Source organism: Carlito syrichta, unplaced genomic scaffold, assembly GCF_000164805.1.
Source record: "Carlito syrichta isolate Samal-C Ts95f unplaced genomic scaffold, Tarsius_syrichta-2.0.1 Scaffold200587, whole genome shotgun sequence".
NCBI lineage: Eukaryota > Metazoa > Chordata > Mammalia > Primates > Tarsiidae > Carlito > Carlito syrichta.
In genome coordinates, this window is record NW_007144683.1 from 282,451 (window position 1) to 303,580 (window position 21,130).

At 37.8% G+C, this 21,130-nt stretch overlaps 1 protein-coding gene across 1 annotated transcript in view; it reads left to right on the forward strand.

Moving 5' to 3' along the window:
* LOC103253106 overlaps positions 1-21,130 on the forward strand; it is a gene marked incomplete at its 3' end in the record, with an annotated part of 88,807 nt that overhangs the window by 5,459 nt on the left and 62,218 nt on the right. Inside the window, exons 2-3 of the mRNA XM_021709376.1 lie at positions 2,916-2,991; positions 3,441-3,516. Coding sequence (XP_021565051.1) covers positions 2,916-2,991; positions 3,441-3,516 — 152 coding nt within the window. The remainder of the gene's footprint in view (positions 1-2,915; positions 2,992-3,440; positions 3,517-21,130) is intronic.

Sequence of the window (21,130 nt, forward strand, 5' to 3'; positions counted from 1 at the left end):
TCTTGAACCCGCGGACTCAGGCAATCCACTCACCTCAGCCTCCCAAAGCACGGGATTACAGGCTGAGCCACCGAGCCCGACTGAAAATCCACTTTTCAAGGAGGGTGCTGACTATGAGTCAAGCCCAGTGCCAGATATGATTACTTTAGATCCAGAAGTTTCATCCTGAAGAGAGTTCATCATTAATGAAGTTTCGGTAAATCTGTTCTTAGAAAAATATTGGCTCCCTCTTTTCTGTATGGCATAAGCAGGCAGCATTCACATCATTGTGTAATCTCCTCATGCATTCATGGATTTCTGTGATGAAATTTGATCTCTGGATTTTTTTTTTTTGGTTGGTGTCAAACACTGTCGCCCAGGCTGAAGTGCAAGGCACGCTTATGGCCATCGCACCCTCAACCTGCTGGGATCAGGTGACCTTCTGCCTCAGTCTTTCAAGTAGCTAGAACTACAGGCATGTGCCACCACACCCAGTTAATTTTTTGATTTATTGTAGAGATGTGGTCTTGCCAAGTTGCCTAGGCTGGTCTTGAACCTGTGGGCTCAGGCAGTCCTCTCAACTCAGCTTCCCAAAGAGCTGGGATTACAGGCATGAGTTACCATGCCTGGCTTCTGGAAATTTTTTTATTTGCTTAGTTGTCATTTAATGTAGATAGTATGCAGTGAGTACTTTAATAATCAGTTCAGAGTCTGTTGTGCTTTAATAATCTTTAACTTTAAAATTTCACTTTGTGAAATTTGTCATTTGGTAATTTTTATTAGAAAAAGAACGTGTACAATTTAACAGTTTTTACGTTTATATTTCTACTTAGAGTCGTAATTCAGCATTACATGCCATCTGTATAATCTTGCTAGTTTTCTTCATATTTTCTAATGATATACATCATAACAGTTTCAACTTCCATTTTGGTCTCCCAAAGTGCTAGGATTATAAGTGTGAGCCACAGCAGGGGGCTAGAGCTTCTGATTTGTGTTTTCAGTTTTTTTAAAAATAGGACTATGTTTTTTTTTAAATAATATATATATTTTATACAGAATATCTCTTACAAGACAGTTTATCATTCCACAATATCCTGTTGGTAGTTTACAGGAAGTGAAATAAATGAAATGAACATTCTTCATTTGTGGCTAAGAAAAAATAATGTTAGTACCAATTGACCAAATATATGAGTGTCTCTTTAGAAGGCTTGTTATTATAGTAATCTTTTTATCTATTAAAGTAACTAATAGAAATCAGGACTGTTAACTCTCCCCTTGTAAGGTTAAGTGGAGTGACTCAGCATTTTGCACCAAAAGCATAACTCATTTGAGAATTTATATTCTTTCATAGCAAGAATTAGCTCTAGGTGGAAAAACTAATGGCAGTTAGCTCTGCAGAAGAAAGAATATCCTCATATTTTCTACCAGTCATATGACCACACTGCAGAACTCTTAACGCAAAGAAAGTTTTATTTCAGCTAAGGGGTAATCTTCATTCTGAAAGAATTGAGCAGTTAATAATGAGGGCTTTTGTCTGAAACTTTTTAGGGTTGTATTTGTTTACATTAGACACACACACATATATACACACATGATTTGGATTAAGTTCCTTTATGAAATGTTTTAGCGTTGCTATTTCTCAATGCAGCATTTTAAATCAGTAGCTTGTGTATAGGAAATGATGGCAACGCATTCAACCATCATCTGAGGTTGCTTGTTTAAAGAACTTTCTAGAGACTGGTATCTTGTTATTAGTTTTAATGATTTAAAGCACAGAGCTAGCCGGACTCGGTGGCTCAGCCTGTAATCCCGCGCTTTGGGAGGCTGAGGTGAGTGGATTGCCTGAACCCGCGGGTTCGAGACCCGCCTGAGCTACTTGGTGAGCCCTCATCTCTACAATAAATCAAAAATTAGCCGGGCGTGGTAGCACATGCCTGTAGTTCCAGCTACTTGGAAGGCTGAGGCGGAAGGATCACCAGAGCCCAGCAGGTCGAGGCTGCGGTGGCCGGGAGCGGCCACTGCACTCCAGTCTGGGTGACAGAGTGAGACTCCAACTCAAAAAAGAAATAAAAATAAAAATAAAAATAAATAAAGTACAGAGCTTTTTTGTTTTTCTGGTTTTATCTCTATGTAAACTCATCGGAAACTATATCAACTTGAATGTAAAAAATGTTACTTCACATCCTTAATCCTTGCATTTTGGAAGGTCAAGGTACGAGAATGCTTCAGCCTGGGAGTTTGAGACCAACCTAGGCAACATAACGAGACCTATTTCTACAAAAATATTTTTAAAAACTGGCTGGGTGTGATGGTACATACTTTAGTCCCAACTACTTGAGAGACTGAGGCAGGAGGATCCCTGAGCCCAAGAGTTTGAAGATGTGATGAGCTGTGATTGTGTCACTGCACTCCATATATGTTTTTCCTTTTAATGATTCTCTGATTTTGGCAACTTGTGGTCATTCTTTTTTTTTTTTTTTTTGTTTAGGTCGTGTCTCAAAGTACTGGGATTATAGATGTGAGCCACGGCACCCAACCTGGTCATTCTTAATAAATTATTTGTAGCTCTCACTTTGTCTTCCAAACTATCTCATTGAATTAGAAAGGAATATGATATGAGAAGTATTAAATATTTGTTTAGTTAAAGCAAAGATTCTTATTTTCAGCTTGCTACGTCTATAGTCATTAAAAAGTACATTTAAATCATACAAATTTCTTATACCCATTGTAGAAAAAAACACATAGTAAAATTATGTAAACCCATTATCCTGAAGTAATTGCTATTATCTTCTGGTGCCAGTCTTTTGGTTGTCATTCTTAATGAGGTCAAGGGCACCAGTATTTTCTGATCCATAATATTGCCTTACCAGGTAGAAGAGTTTACATCTTTCTTATTTCGAAGCTGAATAAAAGTATAATCTTTTGCTTTTTAACAGACTGCCCTGCTAGCATGCTGAAATGTTTTAAACTAAATTATGCTGGAGAGCCTCTTTACAAATGGGGAGCTGGGGGGTTAATAAGGGGTAAAGCAGCAGACAAAATAAGAAAAACAAGGAAACAATTGTATTTGCTATTTTTGCGTAGTTAGCAGAACAGACTGGGTCTTTGTCACCAATTTCCCCTTGATGAATTAGTCTTATCATCCTGAATATTCTGCTTTTACTTTTTCTTTGTTTTTTTTTTTTTCAATAGCAAGTAAAGGTGGCAGATTCTCATCATGGCTGTAATATTTGGAGAAGTGTAATACTTGTAATTGTTTTAAGTTTCCATAGAATGTTGATTTTTGGAGAGATTGATTTAGTCACATTAGGAAATACTTTATTTTTTAGATTCAGTGGAGAAGTATATAACTCATTGAGTGAAAAAGCTTGGGTCATTTGCAGAATTTTGTGGTGGGAGTTGTCTCTTACTTCTAAAACCATCCATTTTTGAGTTCTCTTATCCTTGACTCGCTCTTCTAGAATTCCTAGAGGACCTGTGCAGCAGCCTATCGAGGAGCGAATCTTTACTCCCGCTGTCTCAGCTGTCTACAATACGGTGAGTGTCTCCAGATTGTTGGTCATATTGCATGTCTTCTTCTTCTTCTTCTTCTTTTTTTTTTTTTTTTTTTTTTTTTTATCAGAATGCCCTGCCAGCATGTTGAAATTTTTTTTTTTTTTTTTTGAGTTGGAGTCTCACTCTGTTGCCCAGACTGGAGTGCAGTGGCCACTGTTGGCCACTGCAGCCTCGACTTGCTGGGCTCTGGCGATCCTTCCGCCTCAGCCTTCCAAGTAGCTGGAACTACAGATCCGTACTACCACGCCCGGCTAATTTTTTTTTTTTTTACATTTATTGTAGAGATGAGGTCTCGCCAAGTTACCCGCGGGCTCAGGCAATCCACTCACCTCAGCCTCCCAAAGCGCAGGATTACAGGCTGAGCCACTGAGCCCAGCTTGAAATGTTTTAAACTAAATTATTAACAGGCAATTTTTTTTTGGAGCCGGAGTGCAGTGGTACACTCACGGCCACCCCAGCGCCAACCTGTTGGGCTCAGGTGATCCTTCTGCCTCAGCCTTCCAAGTAGCTGGAACTACAGCATGCGCTACCATATCCAGCCAACTTTTTATTTATTGTAGAGATGAGTCCTGCCAATCTGAAAATTGGAGGCAGAACAAGCGTTGTTAGCATAGATAGACTCATACTTCTCTTCTTTTTCTTCTATTAATACTAATCTCTGGTCTTGAATTTATGATTTTTTTGAACACTGAGCTTTATTTTCTTTTTAGATACTTTTTCTTACAGTTTTTTTCAGTTTTACTTTTTTAACTTTAAGATTTTTAGTTTTTCTTTTTCCCTCTGATTACATATTTTTATTTTGTTATTTTTTAAATATATATTTTTTTATTTGAAAATTGTGGGGTACAGTTAAGTGTTAGGTATACAGATATGCATTGTGCAGGTACCCTTGGTACGTATTTTTTTAAATGCAGAAAGATTGGAAAAATGAGCAATGAGTGGTTTTAACAAGAGGAAATTTAAGTTTTTGTATTAAATGATTCAAATTTAAAAGTTGGAGAATAAAGGTAATAAAATTTGAAGCAAATTTTAGGTATTTTACAGTGAGCCAGAAGGAATTAAGAGGAATGGGGAGTCAAACACACACACACACACACACACACACACACACACACACACACACACACACACACACATACACACATATATATATATATATATATATATATTTATTTTGAGTTGGAGTCTCACTCCGTCGCCCAGATTGGAGTACAGTGGCACGCTCCCGGCCACCACCGCCTTAACCTACTGGGCTCCCGCGATCCTTCCGCCTCAGCCTTCCAAGTAGCCAGAATTACAGGCATACGCTACCACGCCTGGCTGATTTTTTTGATTATTGTAGAGATGAGATCTCTCCAAGTTGCCCAGGCAGATCTCGAACCGACAGGCTCAGGCAATCCACTCACCTCAGCCTCCCAAAGCGCTAGGATTACAGGCTGAGCCACTGAGCCTGGCTCAAATCTATATTTTTAAAATTTTAGTTCTGCACATCATTTATTTCTGTGAATATAGGTAGGGTTTGAAGAAACTCATAGTCTACTGAGTAATATGAGTAAATAAATAAATGTAATCTAAAGTGATATGATAGAGCAGTGTTTCTTATTGGTTTTGAGTTATGAGTCACTTTTGAAATCTGAAAATAATTGCTATGTTCTCTGCTTCAAGAAGAACATATATGCAGTGTTTATACAGAATTTCAGGTTTTCACAGATGTTCATAAGGCCATCTCTATGCTCCAGGTTAAGAACCTTTAATGAAAGCTGTGAGCATGTTATTGTATGATAAGGGAAGAAGTCCCTTCATTTAGAAAATGTCACTTAAGCTGAAAGGTGTAGGACTTCTGTAAATTGGGAAGGGAAGGAAATGCCTTCTAAGAAATGAAGTTTCAGAGGTGTGTGTAATGGAATGGCCAGTAGTCAACCTAGTGTGGCTTATGTGTTATGGTTTATGAACTGAAGTAAAGAGTAGATTGGTTGGTTTTGGGGATTTAAGCTGATCTTAAAGAGTGTCATGAAAGTAATGAGTTTGATTGTTTTTTCTGGTTTGCTTGGAAGAAGGCTGAGTTACACCTGTTGTTAATTAAACAGCAACTAACTACTTCTGTAGCCCCTTTCACTCTTAAAATTGACTTAGTTTGAATGACAAATTATCTGGTCACCCTAGTTATTAGGAACCTTCAGTTCACATTGAAAGCAATCTTTAATTATTTTTCTAGCACAACCTTCTTCTAAGTCTCAGTTTTTTGTTTTTAAAGGACTGGACAAAATGGCAGGGTCATTTTTGTGAGACATAATTCTTAACATATGATAATTTTTTCTATTTACAAAAGTAGACCTTCACTGTTGAATTATTTTTTAAAATTAAGATAACAGCCGTTGAATTATTTTTTAAAATTAAGTGGCTCAGCCTGTAATCCCGCGCTTTGGGCGACTGAGATGAGTGGATTGCCTGAGCCCGTGGGTTTGAGACCCGCCTGGGCAACTTGGCGAGACCTCATCGCTATAATAAATCAAAAAAAAAAAAAAAAATTAGCCGGGCGTGGTAGCGCGTGCTTGTAGCTCCAGCTCCTTGGAAGGCTGAGGTGGAAGGATCACCAGAGCCCAGCAGGTCGAGGCAGCGGTGGCCAGGAGCGGCCACTGCCCTCCAGTCTGGGTGACAGAGTGAGACTCCAACTCAAAAAAAAAAAAAAAAAAAGAGAGAACTAGGAGAAAGAAAATGAAAATTTTGGCTGGGCTCGGTGGCTCAGCCTGTAATCCTAGTACTTTGGGAGGCCGAGGCAAGTGGATTTCCTGAACCCGTGGGTTTGTGACTCACCTGGGGAAGTTGGCGAGACCTCATCTCTACAATAAGTAAAAAAACTAGCTGGGTGTGGTTGCGCGCGCTTGTAGTTCTGGCTACTTGGAAGACTGAGGCAGAAGGATCACCTGAGCCCAGCAAGTCAATGCTGGGGTGGCTGTGAGCGACTCCAGCCTGGGCAACAGAGTGAGACTCCAACTCAAAAAAAATGGAAGAAGACAAAAATATTTAGGACAACTACTATAACCAGTTGTTTGTTTTTTTTTTTGAGTTGGAGTCTCACTATTGTTACCTGGGCTGGAGTGCAGGGGCACGTTCGTGGCCACCACAACCTCGACCTGCTGGGCTTAGGCGATCCTTCCTTCTCAGCCTTCCAAGTAGCTGGAACTTCAGACGCACGTCTCCACACCCAGCTAGTTTTAGTGATTTATTGCAGAGACAAGGTCTCACCAAGTTACCCAGGCTGGTCTTGAACTGGCTCAGGCAGTTCTTTAACCTTGGCCTCCCAAAGTGCTGGGATTGCAGTCTAAGCCACCATGCCCGGTTGTGTAACCAGTTTTTGAGTATAGATTTTTTCCCCCCTGTGTTGTAGAGTCTGTATAAGATGCTTTATCATGTCACTCTATCTTATATTAGCTTTTTAAAGGCCATTTAAAAAATATTTCTTAAATAATAAAGTTATATATCATAAGAATTTAATCATTGAACATTGGACATATACTCCTTAAGCTTTTACTGTATGTAGGGCACTGGCCTAGGTGTTGGGGAGCAACACAGACTCAAGCTATCATGGATCTTACATTTTTTATGGGGTTGAAAGACAGCAAACAAATATATATGCAATATATTATTGATAGTAATAGATGCCTTGATGAAAATGGATAAAGGATTAGAGAATGAGTATATCTTCTGCTTTAACTAGGCTCTCAGAGAAGATCTCTCCGAAAAAGTGGCATTTAAGCCTGAAATACAAGATTTTTAGGGAAATAGCATTTCTGTTAGAAGGAACAGCAGTGCAGAGGCCCAGAGATAGCAACAGGCGTATTGAAGTGTTAGAAATGCAGTGAAGCCAGTGTGACTAGAGTGGGGAAAGGTTGGATTTGGGAAAGTAGATTACGTGGGGCATTATTGAGCATGATGAAGATTTTGGATTTTAATTTAGATGTAATGGATAACCAGTGGAGGGTTAAGAGCGGTAGATTTGAGTTTCCTTTTAAAATGTCATTGTAGCTACTATATGGCCAATAGACTGTGATGAGGGCAGATGGTGGTGGTTGAAGTGGAAACAAGTAGTTAAGAGGTGCAGTGACTCAAGCCTGTAATCCTATCACTTTGGGAGGCCGAGGTGAGAGGATTGCCTGAGCCAAGACCAACTTGGTCAACATGGTGAGTCCTCGTCTGTACAATTAAAAGAAAAAAAAGTTAGCCACGCATAGTAGCCTGCACCTACAGTTCATGCTACTTGGAAGGCTGAGGAGGAAGGATCGCCAGAGCCCAGCAGGTTGATGCTGGGGTGGCTGTGAGCGTGCTACTGCACTCTAGCCTGGGCAGTGGAGTGAGACACCAACTCAAAAAACAAACCAAAAAAAAAAAAGGTTGCTGTAGTAGTACAGGCAAAAGATGATTATGGCTCGCTCTAAACTGACAGTGGTAATGGAAGTGGGTTGCAGGGTTTGGTGTGTATTTTGAAAGTAAAGTCAATAGTACATGATGTTGTCTTTGATGTGGAGTGCCAGAGGAAAGAGTAAAGGATGACATCATGGATCTTGGCTTGAGCAGGTAGTGAATGTGGTTCTGTTTGTGAAGATGAACCCTGGATGAAGAGCAGGGATTTTTTTGTTGTTTAAGAAAAATCAGTATACGTAAATATTATTTTGGTTTTGGTTAGGCATTAGGTTCTTTCTAATTTTTGTTGATATGCATTACTTATTTGAATTCAAAGCCTCTTCTGTATTTTGGATTTTTTTTTATGGAAGAACATTCTAGAAATGCAATTACTTAGTTATAGAGTAGGCATGCTATTAAGATTCTTCCTAAATGAGGACATGTGATTCTGTGAACTTATTACTTTGGAAAGGAAATCATCAAAATCCTGTGAGTAACAGAACAGTATCTGCCATACAGATTACATGAAATGTTTGAATTTAAGTTTTTGAATTCATTTTTGAACTTGATCTAATTTGACTTTTTCACTATTTAATGGTACTGCCCGTATATGTAGTTCTTTGATTAGTTAAAAAAGCATGTGTGTGCATATTAAGTTTTGTGCCCATTCTGTATGGACAAGAGATTTTAGGCAGTGTAAAATTACCTTAAAATATGATGGTCTGTACTTTTTATTCACTTGTTTTCATTCTTAGTAATTTAAGTCTCTGTTTCACTTTTACAGTGCTATTGTACACACTATTAACTGAATATGTAGGAAAAGTGGTTGACCAGGTGCTTTGAAGTTCTCAGTTCCCCCTTTTCTCAGCACTAGGATTATGTAATAGTCATTATTCCTCTAGTGTCTAGGTTCATTAGCATCATTTCTGTGTCATACAGTTGCTAACCCCCAGTTCACCTCCTACTGCCTTAGCATATGGTGCCCTTATGTCAATTTCATTGAGTTGGTTAAATTCCTTGAAAGGCAAAAAGACATCTGGTCAGTCTTCAAAAATTAAACAGTGATTGTGTTTTTTCTATGTTTGGTGTGCAGACTTTATGCCCTAATGCCATCCATTTTAAATTTTTTTTATTTTTAATTTTTTATTGAGAAGACAGAAAAGCTCCCATAGTGAGAGGGGACCTGAAGGGGTTTCCCATCCATTTTAGATAGGTTTTCTGCTAATAATCAGGGAGCCACTAAAAGATGGATGCAACCTTTGGAATGCATTCATGTTGCATATTGTAGCATGATTTTTGTATTTATTTACTTTAGCTTGTGTTTATTATTTATTTACTTATTTTAACTTGAATAAGTGTCCTTGGAACATTTATCAGGGATGAGAGGGAAGCATATGTTGTTATTCCTTTTTAGTCATAATTGAGTAATTGATTATATGATCCAAAAAGAATCAAGCAAATATTTTTTAAACTCTAGTAAGAGAAGCATATATTATATAGTCGAAGGAAAATAGCAGAAGAGACATGATCTAGTTTGAAATATAGTAATTGATATGATTGATAATATTCTTTTGTTTTTTTTCTTAAGTTGAGGTCTCTGTGGTCAAGACTGGAGTGCAGTAGCACAATCACAGCTTATTGCTGCCTTGATTTCCTGGGCTCCACATGAGCCTTCTGCTTCAGTTTCCGAAGTAGTTGAGACTACAGGTGCATGTCACCATGGCTGGCTGATTTTTTTTTTTTTTTTTATGGAGACCAGGTCTCATTCTGTTGCCTAGGCTGGTCATGAATTCCTGGGCTCAAGCAATCATTCTGTCTCGGTCTCCCAAAATGTTGAGATTTTCAGGCGTGATCCACTGTACCTAGCCAATAACATCCTTATATTGGCATGCTTCAATAATATAAACTGTGGAATTTTATTATGTTGTATAATTTTGTGTTGTAAATTTTACTTAGATAAATTAGATGTTATGACTATCAAGCTTGTATTTTTAACATAATTGCAGAGATGAACTTAATAATGGAATAATAACTTTGCCAAAATAAGCAGCAGTCTATATTCTTTGAGGCTGTAATGGTTGTCTTAATATCTGCTAATGAAAAATTTTCATAAATTATTTAAATTATCCCTTATTAAATAAATTGCTTTTATGTTCCCCCTGAGTTGGAGTCTCACTCTGTCACCCAGGCTGGACTGCAGTGGCACGCTCAACGGCCACCGCAGCCTTGACCTGCTGGGCTCAGGTGATCTTTCCGCCTCAGCATTCCAAGTAGCTGGAACTACGGGCACGCACCACTATGCCTGGCTAATTTTTTGATTTATTGTAGAGATGAGGTCTCGCCAAGTTGCCCAGGCTGGTCTCGAACCTGTGGGTTCAGGCAATTCTATCACCTCCATCTCCCAAAGTACTGGGATTATAGGCGTGAGCCACCACACCCAGCCTAAGTTGTTCTTTAATGCTGTATAATTGTATGATCCTTTTAATCAGTTTATACTTTATTTACAAAATCTTGATTCTGTTACTCTATAGCCTATGTAAACTAATTAGAAAAGTCATGTGCTTAGGTCTTTGGCCAAGTCATTGTTAAGTATTAAATAGGCCAAAATATCAGTGTAGACATTTCCCAGAGACAAAATTTAGTCTGGGTTGATGAATATTTTCTAGTCAATGGTGTCCAGTGAGATGTACATTCAATTAATTATTTATTCTATCATCTAGTGCAGAATAACAATCTTTTTAAAAAAAATTATGGTAAATGAATCAGTTGAACTGATTATTTATACTTTTTCTTAGAAGGACCATTTTGTTTGTTTATTCATTTACTTCTGAGCTTTTTGTTTTATTTTCTTTATTAATTTATTTATGAGTTGGAGTCTCATTCTGTCACCTATCATGGCTCACTGCAGCCTTGAACTCTTAGGCTCAGGGTTCCTCCCACTTTAGCCTCCCAAGTAGGTGGTCCTACATGTGTGAGTCACTAAAATTTCAGCCTAGCTAAATTTAAAAAATTATTTTAGTAGAGACAGGGTCTCATTGCCAGGCAGTCTCAAACTCCTGGGCACAAGTGATTCTCTTCCCTCAGCCTTCTAAAGTGCTGAGATTACAGGTATCAGCTTCTGTGCCTTACCCTTTTCCCTATTTAGTATATTGTGCATTTGTCATATATGACCTTTATTGTGTTGAGGTATGTTCCTTCTATACCTAGTTTCTTGAAGGTTTGTATTATGAAAAGATGTTGAATTTTATCAGATGCTTTTCTGCATCTGTTGGGATGATCATATGGTTTTTGCTCTTCATTCTCTTGATGTGATGTATCATCCTTATTGATTTGCCAATGTTGAACCATCTTTGCTTTCCTGGGATAAATTTCACTTGATAATGGTGAAGAATCACTTAAATGTGTGAGTGGATTTTGTTTGCTGATATTTTGCTGATGATTTTTACATCTACATTCATCAGGGATACTGGCCTATTTTCTTTTTTTGTTGTGTCCTTGTCTGGTTTTTGTATTAGGGTAATGCTGACCTTGTAGATTGAGTGTGGAAGAATTCCTTTCTCTTCAGTTTTCTTAAATAGTTTGGGAAGAATTGGTATTAGTTCTTCTTTAAATGTTTGGTAGAAATTAGAAGTGAAGCCATCAGGTCCTGATCTTTTCTTTTCTTTTTTTAATATATATTTTTTATTTTAAAATTGTGGGGTACATTAAAGTTTTAGATATACAAACTTGCTTTGTGCAGAACCCTTGTTGATGAGGTGAGCCCCCCTTCCCCAGACAGGTCCTGATCTTTTCTTTGATGTGAGACTCTATTACTGAGTCAGTTTCATTACTTGTAATTATCCTGGTTAGGTTTTCTATTTCTTGTTCCAATCTTGGTGGGTTGTATGTGTACAGGAATGTATCCATTTCTGTTAAATTTTTCTTTCTTTTTTTTTTTTTTTTTTTTTGTCGTATAGTTGCTCATAGTAGGCTCTAATTATCCTTTGCATTTCTGTGTTATCAGTTTTGATGCCTTCTTTTTTGTTTCTGATTTTATTCATTTGGATCTTTTTTCTTTTTGGTTTGTCTACTAATGGTTTGTTCATTTTGTTTATCTTTTCAAAAACCTACCTTTCATTGATCTTTTGGATTTTTCTTAAGTTTCAATTTTGTTTATTTCTGCTCTGATCTCTCTTTTTACTAACTTTGCTTTTAATTACTTTCCTAATTCCTTGATATGCATCATTAGTTTGTTTAATTACAATCTTTCTACTTTTTTGATGTAAGTGTGTACTTCTTTTTTTTTGAGTTGGAGTCTCACTCTGTCACCCAGACTGTAGTGCAGTGGCCATTCCTGGCCACTGCAGCCTCGACCTGCTGGGCTCCGGCGATCCTTCCGTCTCAGCCTTCCAAGTAGCTAGAACTACAGGCGTGTGCTACCACACCTGGTTAATTTTTTTGATTTATTGTAGAGATGAGATCTTGCCAAGTTGCCCAGGCGGGTCTCCAACCTATGGGCTCAGGCATTCCACTCACCTCAGCCTCCCAAAGCGTGGGATTACAGGCTTAGCCACCGAGCCCAGCTGTAAGTGTGTACTTCTATAAACAGTTCTAGTAATACAGCTTTTGCCATGTCATATAGCATAGGTTTTAGTATGTTGTATTTCTGTTGTCATTTATTTCAAGAATTTTTTGTTTTCTGAGTTGGAGTCTCACTCCAGACTGGAGTGCAGTGGTGCAATCACAGCTTACCATAGCCTAGAATTTCTGGGCTCAAAATCCTCCCACCTCAGCCTCTGGGGTAACTGTGATTATAGGGACATATCACCATGCCTGGCTAATTTTTAAATTTTTTTTCTTTTTTGTAGAGATGAGATCTTGCTATCTTGCCTTGGCTGGTCTTGAACTCTTGGGCTCAAGCAGTCTTTCCTGCCTTGGTCTCCCAAAGTGTTGGGATTATAGGCGTGAGCTACCATGCTTGGCTCTTTCAAAATTTTTTAAAATTTCCTTTTTAATTTCTTTGTAGATCCATTTGTCATTCAAGAACACATTGTTTTATTTCCATCTATTTGTACAGTTTTCAAGATTCTTTTTGTTGTTGAGTTCTACTTTTATTCTATTGTGGTCTAGAAAAGATACTTGGCGTGATTTGAGTTCTTTTAAATTGGTTGAGACTTGTTTTGTGACCTAACATGTGGTCTAATTTAGAGAATGATCTGTGTTCTGATGAAGAAAATGTATATTTTGCAGCTGTTGGATGAGATGTTCTGTAAATGTCCGTTAAGTCTATTTGATTTAAAATGCAGTTTAAATCCAGTGTTTCTATGTTGATTTTCTCTTTAGATGATCTTTCCAATGCTGAGAGTTGGAAGCCGAGACTTTCATTCCATTAAAGTCTCTCTCTTTAGATAGGAAATATCTTTAGATAAAAGATACATCTTTAGATATGAGATGTAAGTGTATATATATTTGTTATATTCTCTTGCTGAATTAATCACTCTATTATACATATATTGACCTTTGTTGTTAGTTTTTGTCTGTTATAACTGATACAAATACAGCTGCTCTTGGTTGCTTTTGTTTTTTGTTTGTGTGGAATATCTTTTTTCATCTCTTTTTAGTCTATGTGTGGCTTTACAGGTTAAGTGAGTTTCTAATAGGTTGCATGTAGTTAGGTCATTTTAAAAAAATTCAGCCAGTCTATATTTTTTAAGTTGATAGATTAATTCATTTACATTCAAGGTTAATATTGATAGATGAATACTTATTTCTGTTATCTTGTCAATTGTTTCCGGGTTGTTTTGTATATCCTTTGTTCCTTTCTTCCTCTCATTATTATTGAGGTTTGGTGGTTTCCTGTAGTGATTTCATTATTTTCTTTTTCTTTGTGTATCTATTTTCCTCATGAGTTTTATATTCTTATATTTTGTTTTCATGGTGGTGATGATCGTTTTACTCTAGTAATTGTTTAAAAACTTTATTGAGGTATATTTGATATATAATGAACTGTGTGTGTGTGTGTGTGTGTGTGTGTGTGTGTGTGTGTATTTTTTTTTTTTTTTTTTGAGTTGGAGTCTCACTCAGTCACTGAGACTGGAGTGCAGTGGCCACTCCTGGCCACCGCAGCCTCAACCTGCTGGGCACTGGCATCCTTCCGCCTCAGCCTTACAAGTAGCTGTAACTCCAGGCACGCACTACCACACTCGGCTAATTTTTTGATTTATTGTGGAGATGAGGTCTCGCCGCCCAGGCGGGTTTCGAACCCGCGGGCTCAGGCAATCCACTCACCTTAGCCTCCCAAAGGCGTGGGATTACAGGCTGAGCCACCGAACCCGGCTGTATTTTGCCCACTTTTTATTGAGGCTGCTTGTTTTTTTCCTTTCAGCATATTTGAGTTTCTTGTAGATCCTGAATATTAGGCCTTTGTCAGATATGTAGTTGGCAAATGTTTTTTTCCATTCTGTGGGCTGTTGCCCTGCTCTTGATGGTTTCTTTTGCTTTGGAGAAACTTTTCAGTTTAATGAGGTCCCACTTGTCTATCTCATCTCTTATGGCATGGATTTCTGGGGTTTTGATCAGTAATTGGTTGCCTACTCTGATTTCTGTAAGAGTGTCTCCCTGCATTTTCTAAGATTCTTATAGTTTGAGGTTTTATGTTTAGGTCTTTGATCCATTTAGAGTTGATTTTTGTGTATGATGATAGGTAGGGGTCCTATTTCAATCTTTTGCATGTGGTCAACCAGTTTTCCCAGCACCATTTACTGAATAGGTTCTCTTTTCCCCAGTGGTTGTTGTTGGAGGCTTTGTCAAAGATGAGTTGGTTGAGAAATTGAAGTTTTGCTTTTGGAATCTCTATCCTGTTCCATTGGTCCATATGCCTGTTTTTATGACAATACCAGGCTGTTTTGATTATTGTAGCTTTATAGCAAAGCTTAAGATCTGAAGGTGTGATACCTCCTACTTTGTTTCTCTTGCTGAGTATTGTTTTGGCTATTTGTGGTTATTTGTGTGTCCATATGAACTTCTGTATTGTCATTTCCAAGGAGAATCTAAATTACAATCAAGAGAATTAGCATCTATCCCTTTCAAAAATTTCCTTGTGCATCTTGATAATCCTTCTTACGTTTTCTCTTCATTAATCTTTGTGTCATTAATTAATTAATTAATTAATTAATTAATTTTGAGTTGGAATTTCACTCTGTCACCCAGACTGGAGTGCAGTGGCTGCTCCCGGCCACTGCAGCCTCGACCTACTGGGCTCCAGCGATCCTTCCACCTCAGCCTTCCAAGTAGCTGGAACTACAGGCGCATGCTACCACGCCCGGCTAAATTTTTGATTTATTGTAGAGATGAGGTCTCGCCTGCCCAGGCGGGTCTTGAACCCATGGGCTCAGGCAATGCACTCACCTCAGCTTCCCAAAGATGCGGGATTATAGGCTGAGCCACTGAGCCTGGCTTAGATATTTATATAAATTGAATTATGCAGTGTGTACCCCCCATTTTTTCCTCTACTCAGTATAAGTATTTTGAGCTTTATCTATGATGTTGTGTGTATCAGCAGTTTATTCCTGGATGAACATGATTAATGACTCTTAGGCTATTGTAATTACATTTCATATATTATTTTCTCCCCACAGCAGTAGTGTTTGGTTTTCATTAAACATAATTAATTCATAATGATTATGCCATTTATTAATTTCCCTTTTTAATACAATTTTGTATTGCAGGTGACTTTCCATGTTATTGCACAGCATTAATATTTGTAATTTGAACGGCTTAAGTAATTTCACAAAGAGGTCAGTCATAATTTACATGACTGGTAAATTTACAAACTAGTGTTTGGTTTAAAGATTTCTACTTTTTTATTTAGCCGGGTACAGTGGCTTATGCCTGTAATCTCAGCATTTTGGGAGGCCAAGGCAGAAGGATTGCTTGAGCCCAGGAGTTCAAGATCAGCCTGGGCACCAAAGTAAAACCTCATCTCTTATTGATTGGTTGATTGATTGATTGACTGAAGTCTCACTTTGTCGTCCAGACTGGAGTGCAGTGACCCTCTGCCGGCCACTGTAGACTCGATCCTTCCACCTCAGCCTTCCAAGTAACTGAAACTACAGGTGCGCACTACCATACCCGGCTAATTTTTTTTGATTTATTGTAGAGAGGAGGTCTCGCCAAGTTACCTAGGCGGGTCTCGAACCCGTGGGCTCAGGCAATTCACTCACCTCGGCCTCCCAAAGCGCGGGATTACAGGCTGAGCCGCCAAGCCCGGCAAACCTCATCTCTTTAAAAAAAAAAAAATTAGCCGGGTGTGGTAGCGCACGCCTGTAGTTCCAGCTACTTGGAAGGCTGAGGCGGAAGGATCGCCGGAGCCCAGCAGGTCGAGGCTGCGGTGGCCGGGAGCGGCCACTGCACTCCAGTCTGGGCGACAGAGTGAGACTCCAACTCAAAAAAAATAAAATAAAATAAAGTTTTACTTTTTTGCTTTCTCATCCAAATAACTTTGTGATATATAGCCAAGTATGTATGTGTATGTTTTTCTTCCTCTATTTAGGATTATTTTCTTAGGCTACAATTTCCATAAGCAGAATTATTGAGTTAAAATATACACATTTATAAATACTTTATATTTTTGACATTATACAGTTATATCAGCTTACCTCACTGTGAGTAGTTTAGGAGTCTGTCCTTTTCATTGTATCTTGCCAGCTTTACATTTTTGCATTTTCAAACAATGCTAATTTGATAAGTCAAATTTGTTTGAGATCTTGTGCTTTACAAAAGTGTAAATTAGAGGTAAATGAACATAGAAGTATGTTTAACATTGATACAATATTTTGTTTATAAAATTAGCAAAGGTTTAATTATCCATTTCTCAGTTCTGTAGAAAAATAATAATTAGTAATTTTTATAGCACTTTCTTCTTAGCTTTTTAATCTTTTTTTCTTGCTTAATATTTTTGGATTTTTTGTTCCAAAAAGTAATGTAATTTTATTGGCTGTTATGACTTAAAATGATTTGGCTGTTAGATGATTATATGTATGTTAATTCTAATTATTGTCATTTTTCTGTAATTGCATTTATGAGTGAAATTTGATCATAGTTAGAAATCCAGATTTTTATATTTGATAGGAATTTAAATAAAAGATGAAAATTACATTTAGATGGTTTCTTTTTTTGGGGAGGAAGGGGTTGGAGTCTTATTCTTTTGTCCAGGCTAGAGTGTAGTGGCATGCTCCCGGCCACTGCAACCTCCTCCTGCTGGGCCCGGGTGATGCTTTCAAGTAGCTGGAATTACAGGTATGCTCCACCATGCTGATTAATAACATTAATAACATTAATAACCATGGTATCTGCTGATTAATAACATTAATGAAAGTTGGGTTTCCTTGTTGTTAATATTTAATGTAGATTTGCTCATTAAATACTAAACCAGACATCTAATTAAAATATTACTTAATATGTATTTATTCGATTTTTTTTCTTCAAAAGAAGGATTAACCTTAAAGATAACAGGTACCTTGCTAAATGCCAGTTATAAATGGCTTTTGAATTCAGATAAGAAAACAGTAGAAATGATAATCAAGTGTTTAATGTTAGAGAACTATGAAACTGTGTGTCATTAATATATGGGCTATTTTCTTAAGGGTCATTTAACCAAGCATTGTGTACTGTTTTTAACAACAAAACACTTGTCATTTTTGTAAGTGTGGAGCAGCAGTGTGAAACCCAGTCAGGGATACAGGATTCTGGAAAATTCGTCTTAGGAGAGGTGATACTTGCTAAACATTTCTATTCAGAATAGTTACATGAGGAAAATAAGTTTATTTAAAGAGATTAATTCCTAGCCATCTGGAAAATCTAGTACCGTATAGATGAGTTATTTCCCAGGGACTCCAATAAATTGCGGTTTTATCACAACCTAGTATAAGATGTTCACTAAGTGTGATGTGAATGCAGGGTAATGGAGAAAATCGAATGAGTTAGTGAAATAAAAAAAGTGATTTTTCCTTTTATTGGGAAGAAACCACATTTTAGGGATGAAAATGTTTATAAATCACAGAGTTCCTTCATGGTCTCATACCCAGCAAGAATAGAGCAAAGCCATATATATGTCCAGAAGCCTATCATCTATTAACTTGTGTTGTGGTTCATTGGACTAAAATAAGCATGCGTATCATGCAGATGCTGTGAATGTTGGTGAAAACTTGTCATTGTTGTGTTTAGGTCAGTAATTGTTAAATGTTAGCTATATCTGTATCACCTAGTGTGCTTGTTAACCACAGATTGCTGGGTCCACTCTTTGAGTTACTGAATCAACAAATCTAGGTGAGGCCTATGAATTTGTTTTAGAAAACATTCCCAAGTGATGGTGCTGCCGCTGGTCTAGGGACTGCACCTTGTAAAGCTCTGTTTTATTTATTTATTTATTTTTTGAGTTGGAGTTTCACTCCACCGAGCCTGGCTGTAAAGCTCTGTTTTAAGTTTGGTGCAACAACTCCCTTCCCCCTTTGCAAAAATGAACATCAAGTAAGAATTATTCCAACTCAAAATTATTTGTCCTATACTCACATGGTTGATACTGGCATTTTAAACCAACAGTTTAAGTATTTATAAATAAATAAACTGGCTGGGCTCGGTGGCTCAGCCTGTAATCCCGTGCTTTGGGAGGCTCAGGTGAGTGGATTGCCTTAGCCTGTGGGTTCGAGACCCGCCCGGGCAACTTGGCGAGACCTCATCTCTACAATAAATTAAAAAATTAGCCGGGCATCATAGCGCGTGCCTGTAATTCCAGCTACATGGAAGGCTGAGGCGGAAGGATCGCCGGAGCCTGGCAGGTTGAGGCTGCAGTGACCGAGAGCAGCCACTGCACTCCAGTCTGGGTGACAGAGTGAGACTCCAACTCAAAAAATAAATAAATAAATAAATAAATAAATAAATAAACTTAACATACATTCCATTTTTGAACACCAGGCATTGTGACACATACTGTCTCATTTAATGTGTTCAGTGAATCTGCATAACAGTCCTTATTTTTCACTTTTACAGAAGAGGAAACTTAATTTAAGCAATTTTTAAATACAGGTTTTGTGTAGTAGTGCCAGAATTCTTATCCAGGTCTTGGACTTCAAAATTTGTACTTTTAAATTTTTATTTTATTTTAAAGTTGTGGGGTATAAGTCAGGATTGCATACATAAGTATTTTAGGTACAGGTGACGTTTGAGACCTCCCATTGGACCTCACTTCGCCTGGATTTGGATCAGGCACCTTTATTGATGTTATGTGCCTGCCTTCCCTCCTCCCACCTTGTCCCTCTACTACCAGTCCCTTTTTTGTAGTATTATGATAGGTGTTCAGTGTCCATTTATGAGTGAGAACATGTGTTACTCAGTTATTTGTTTCTGTGATAGATCATTGAGTATGATAGAGTTCAAACTCTGCAATTTTGTCCTTTATGAATTTGTACCATATTTTTTTAATCCAGTCTGTTTCCCATTGGGCTGTACGATTGGTTTCATATTTTTGCTATTGTGAGTAGTGCTGCAGTAACGTGTGCACAGGTATCTTTTTGGTAGACTGATTTGAGTTCCTCTGGGTATATTCCCAGAAGAGGGATTGCTGGGTCTTATGGAAGATCAATTTCTAGTTCTTTTAGAAATCACCACATTGTTTTCCATAGAGGTTAAATTAGTTTGCACTCCCACCAACAATGTAGAAGTATTTCCTTTTGTCTGCATCCTTGCCAGCATCTGTTGCAAAAACTGTACTTTTTAAAAAATTTCACTTGGCCTATTTAAAGAATACTTTGAATCTGTTCACCCTCTACTAATGTTCTTAATTTCAAGCTTTTGTCTGGAAAGTGATCATTTGTGACTCAGCCTCAGAATGGGGGCATACATTACACATCTCATGTGACCTGGATCAGTGTTAGAGTAACTTCATACTGTGATTTTGATACTATAATTGAATTTATACTTATTTACAGTTGAATACTGAGCGCAGCGTTTTACTAATATCTTGGAATTAGAAACAGTTTTTCTTGGATCAGTTATGTAACTGGTTCATTAAGCAACTGAGTTAAGATCAGAAAAAGTAAACTATAGATGAAAAAAATTAAGTTGTAAGTTGAAAAATGACTAGTATCATTACAATCATTAACTATATACCAATCATTTTTCAATTTATACACAACTTGTCCCAGTGAAAATCTCTGGCAATGGCCTTTGAACATATAAAAGAGAAAGTGTCTTTGTTAAAAACTATCACCCCTCAGAAGGTTAGTTGTCAAATGTTCCTCTTCTAGCCTTAGGCACATCAAATGGCCTACAATATATGTATTTATTGAAAATGCATGGAATTAATTTCTTATGTTCCTGTAGAATGTTATTATTTTTCTGTGTAGCTTTACTGAATGATTGGATTTAGAATAGCTAGTCCTTACCAATCCTTTTTCCTTTCTTCAAGACAGTTATGCCTAAATGATCAAAGTTTTGCTACCGAACTGGCAGAGGACCTTGACAGTTCTCCAGGCTACTATTAGCAGTGAAAGAAATAAAAAAGCTTTATAGTATCTTGACCTCTTTCCTTTATGCTGTGAGGCAGCCCTGGCCACCTGAGGTATTCATGTGTTGATAATTGTTACCCCCAATAGCCATATCATGGTAAGCTTTAGGCCGGGTGCAGTGGATAATGCCAATAATCCAAACACTTTGGAAGGTCGAAGAAGGAGGATTGCTTGAGCCCAGGAATTCGGACCAGTCTGGGCAACATAGTGAGACCTGTAGCACACGCCTTTAGTCTCAGTTGCTTGGGAGGCTGAGGCAGAAGGATCCCATGAGCCCAGGAAATTGAGACCAGTCTGGGCAACAAAGTGAGACCTGGTCTCTACAAATAAATCAAAACATTAGCCTTGCGTGGTAGCGCATACCATTAGTCTCAACTGTTCCAGGATGAGGTGGAAGGATCGCCTGAGCCCAGGAGTGCAAGACCTTGGTGAGCCGTCATCACGCCACTGCACTCTAGTGGATGGCAGAGTGATGCCAAACTCAAACTAAAAGAAAAAAAGTAAGATTGAGTTGAATTAGTATTATAATGTCTATTTATACTTAAATATCGGAGTGGCTACTTGTCTACAAGCTCTGTCTTAAGTTCTTATTAAGTCCTATTTCTGTCCACAAAGATTGCAAGGAGGCAAACATTACAAGAATCAGTGATGAT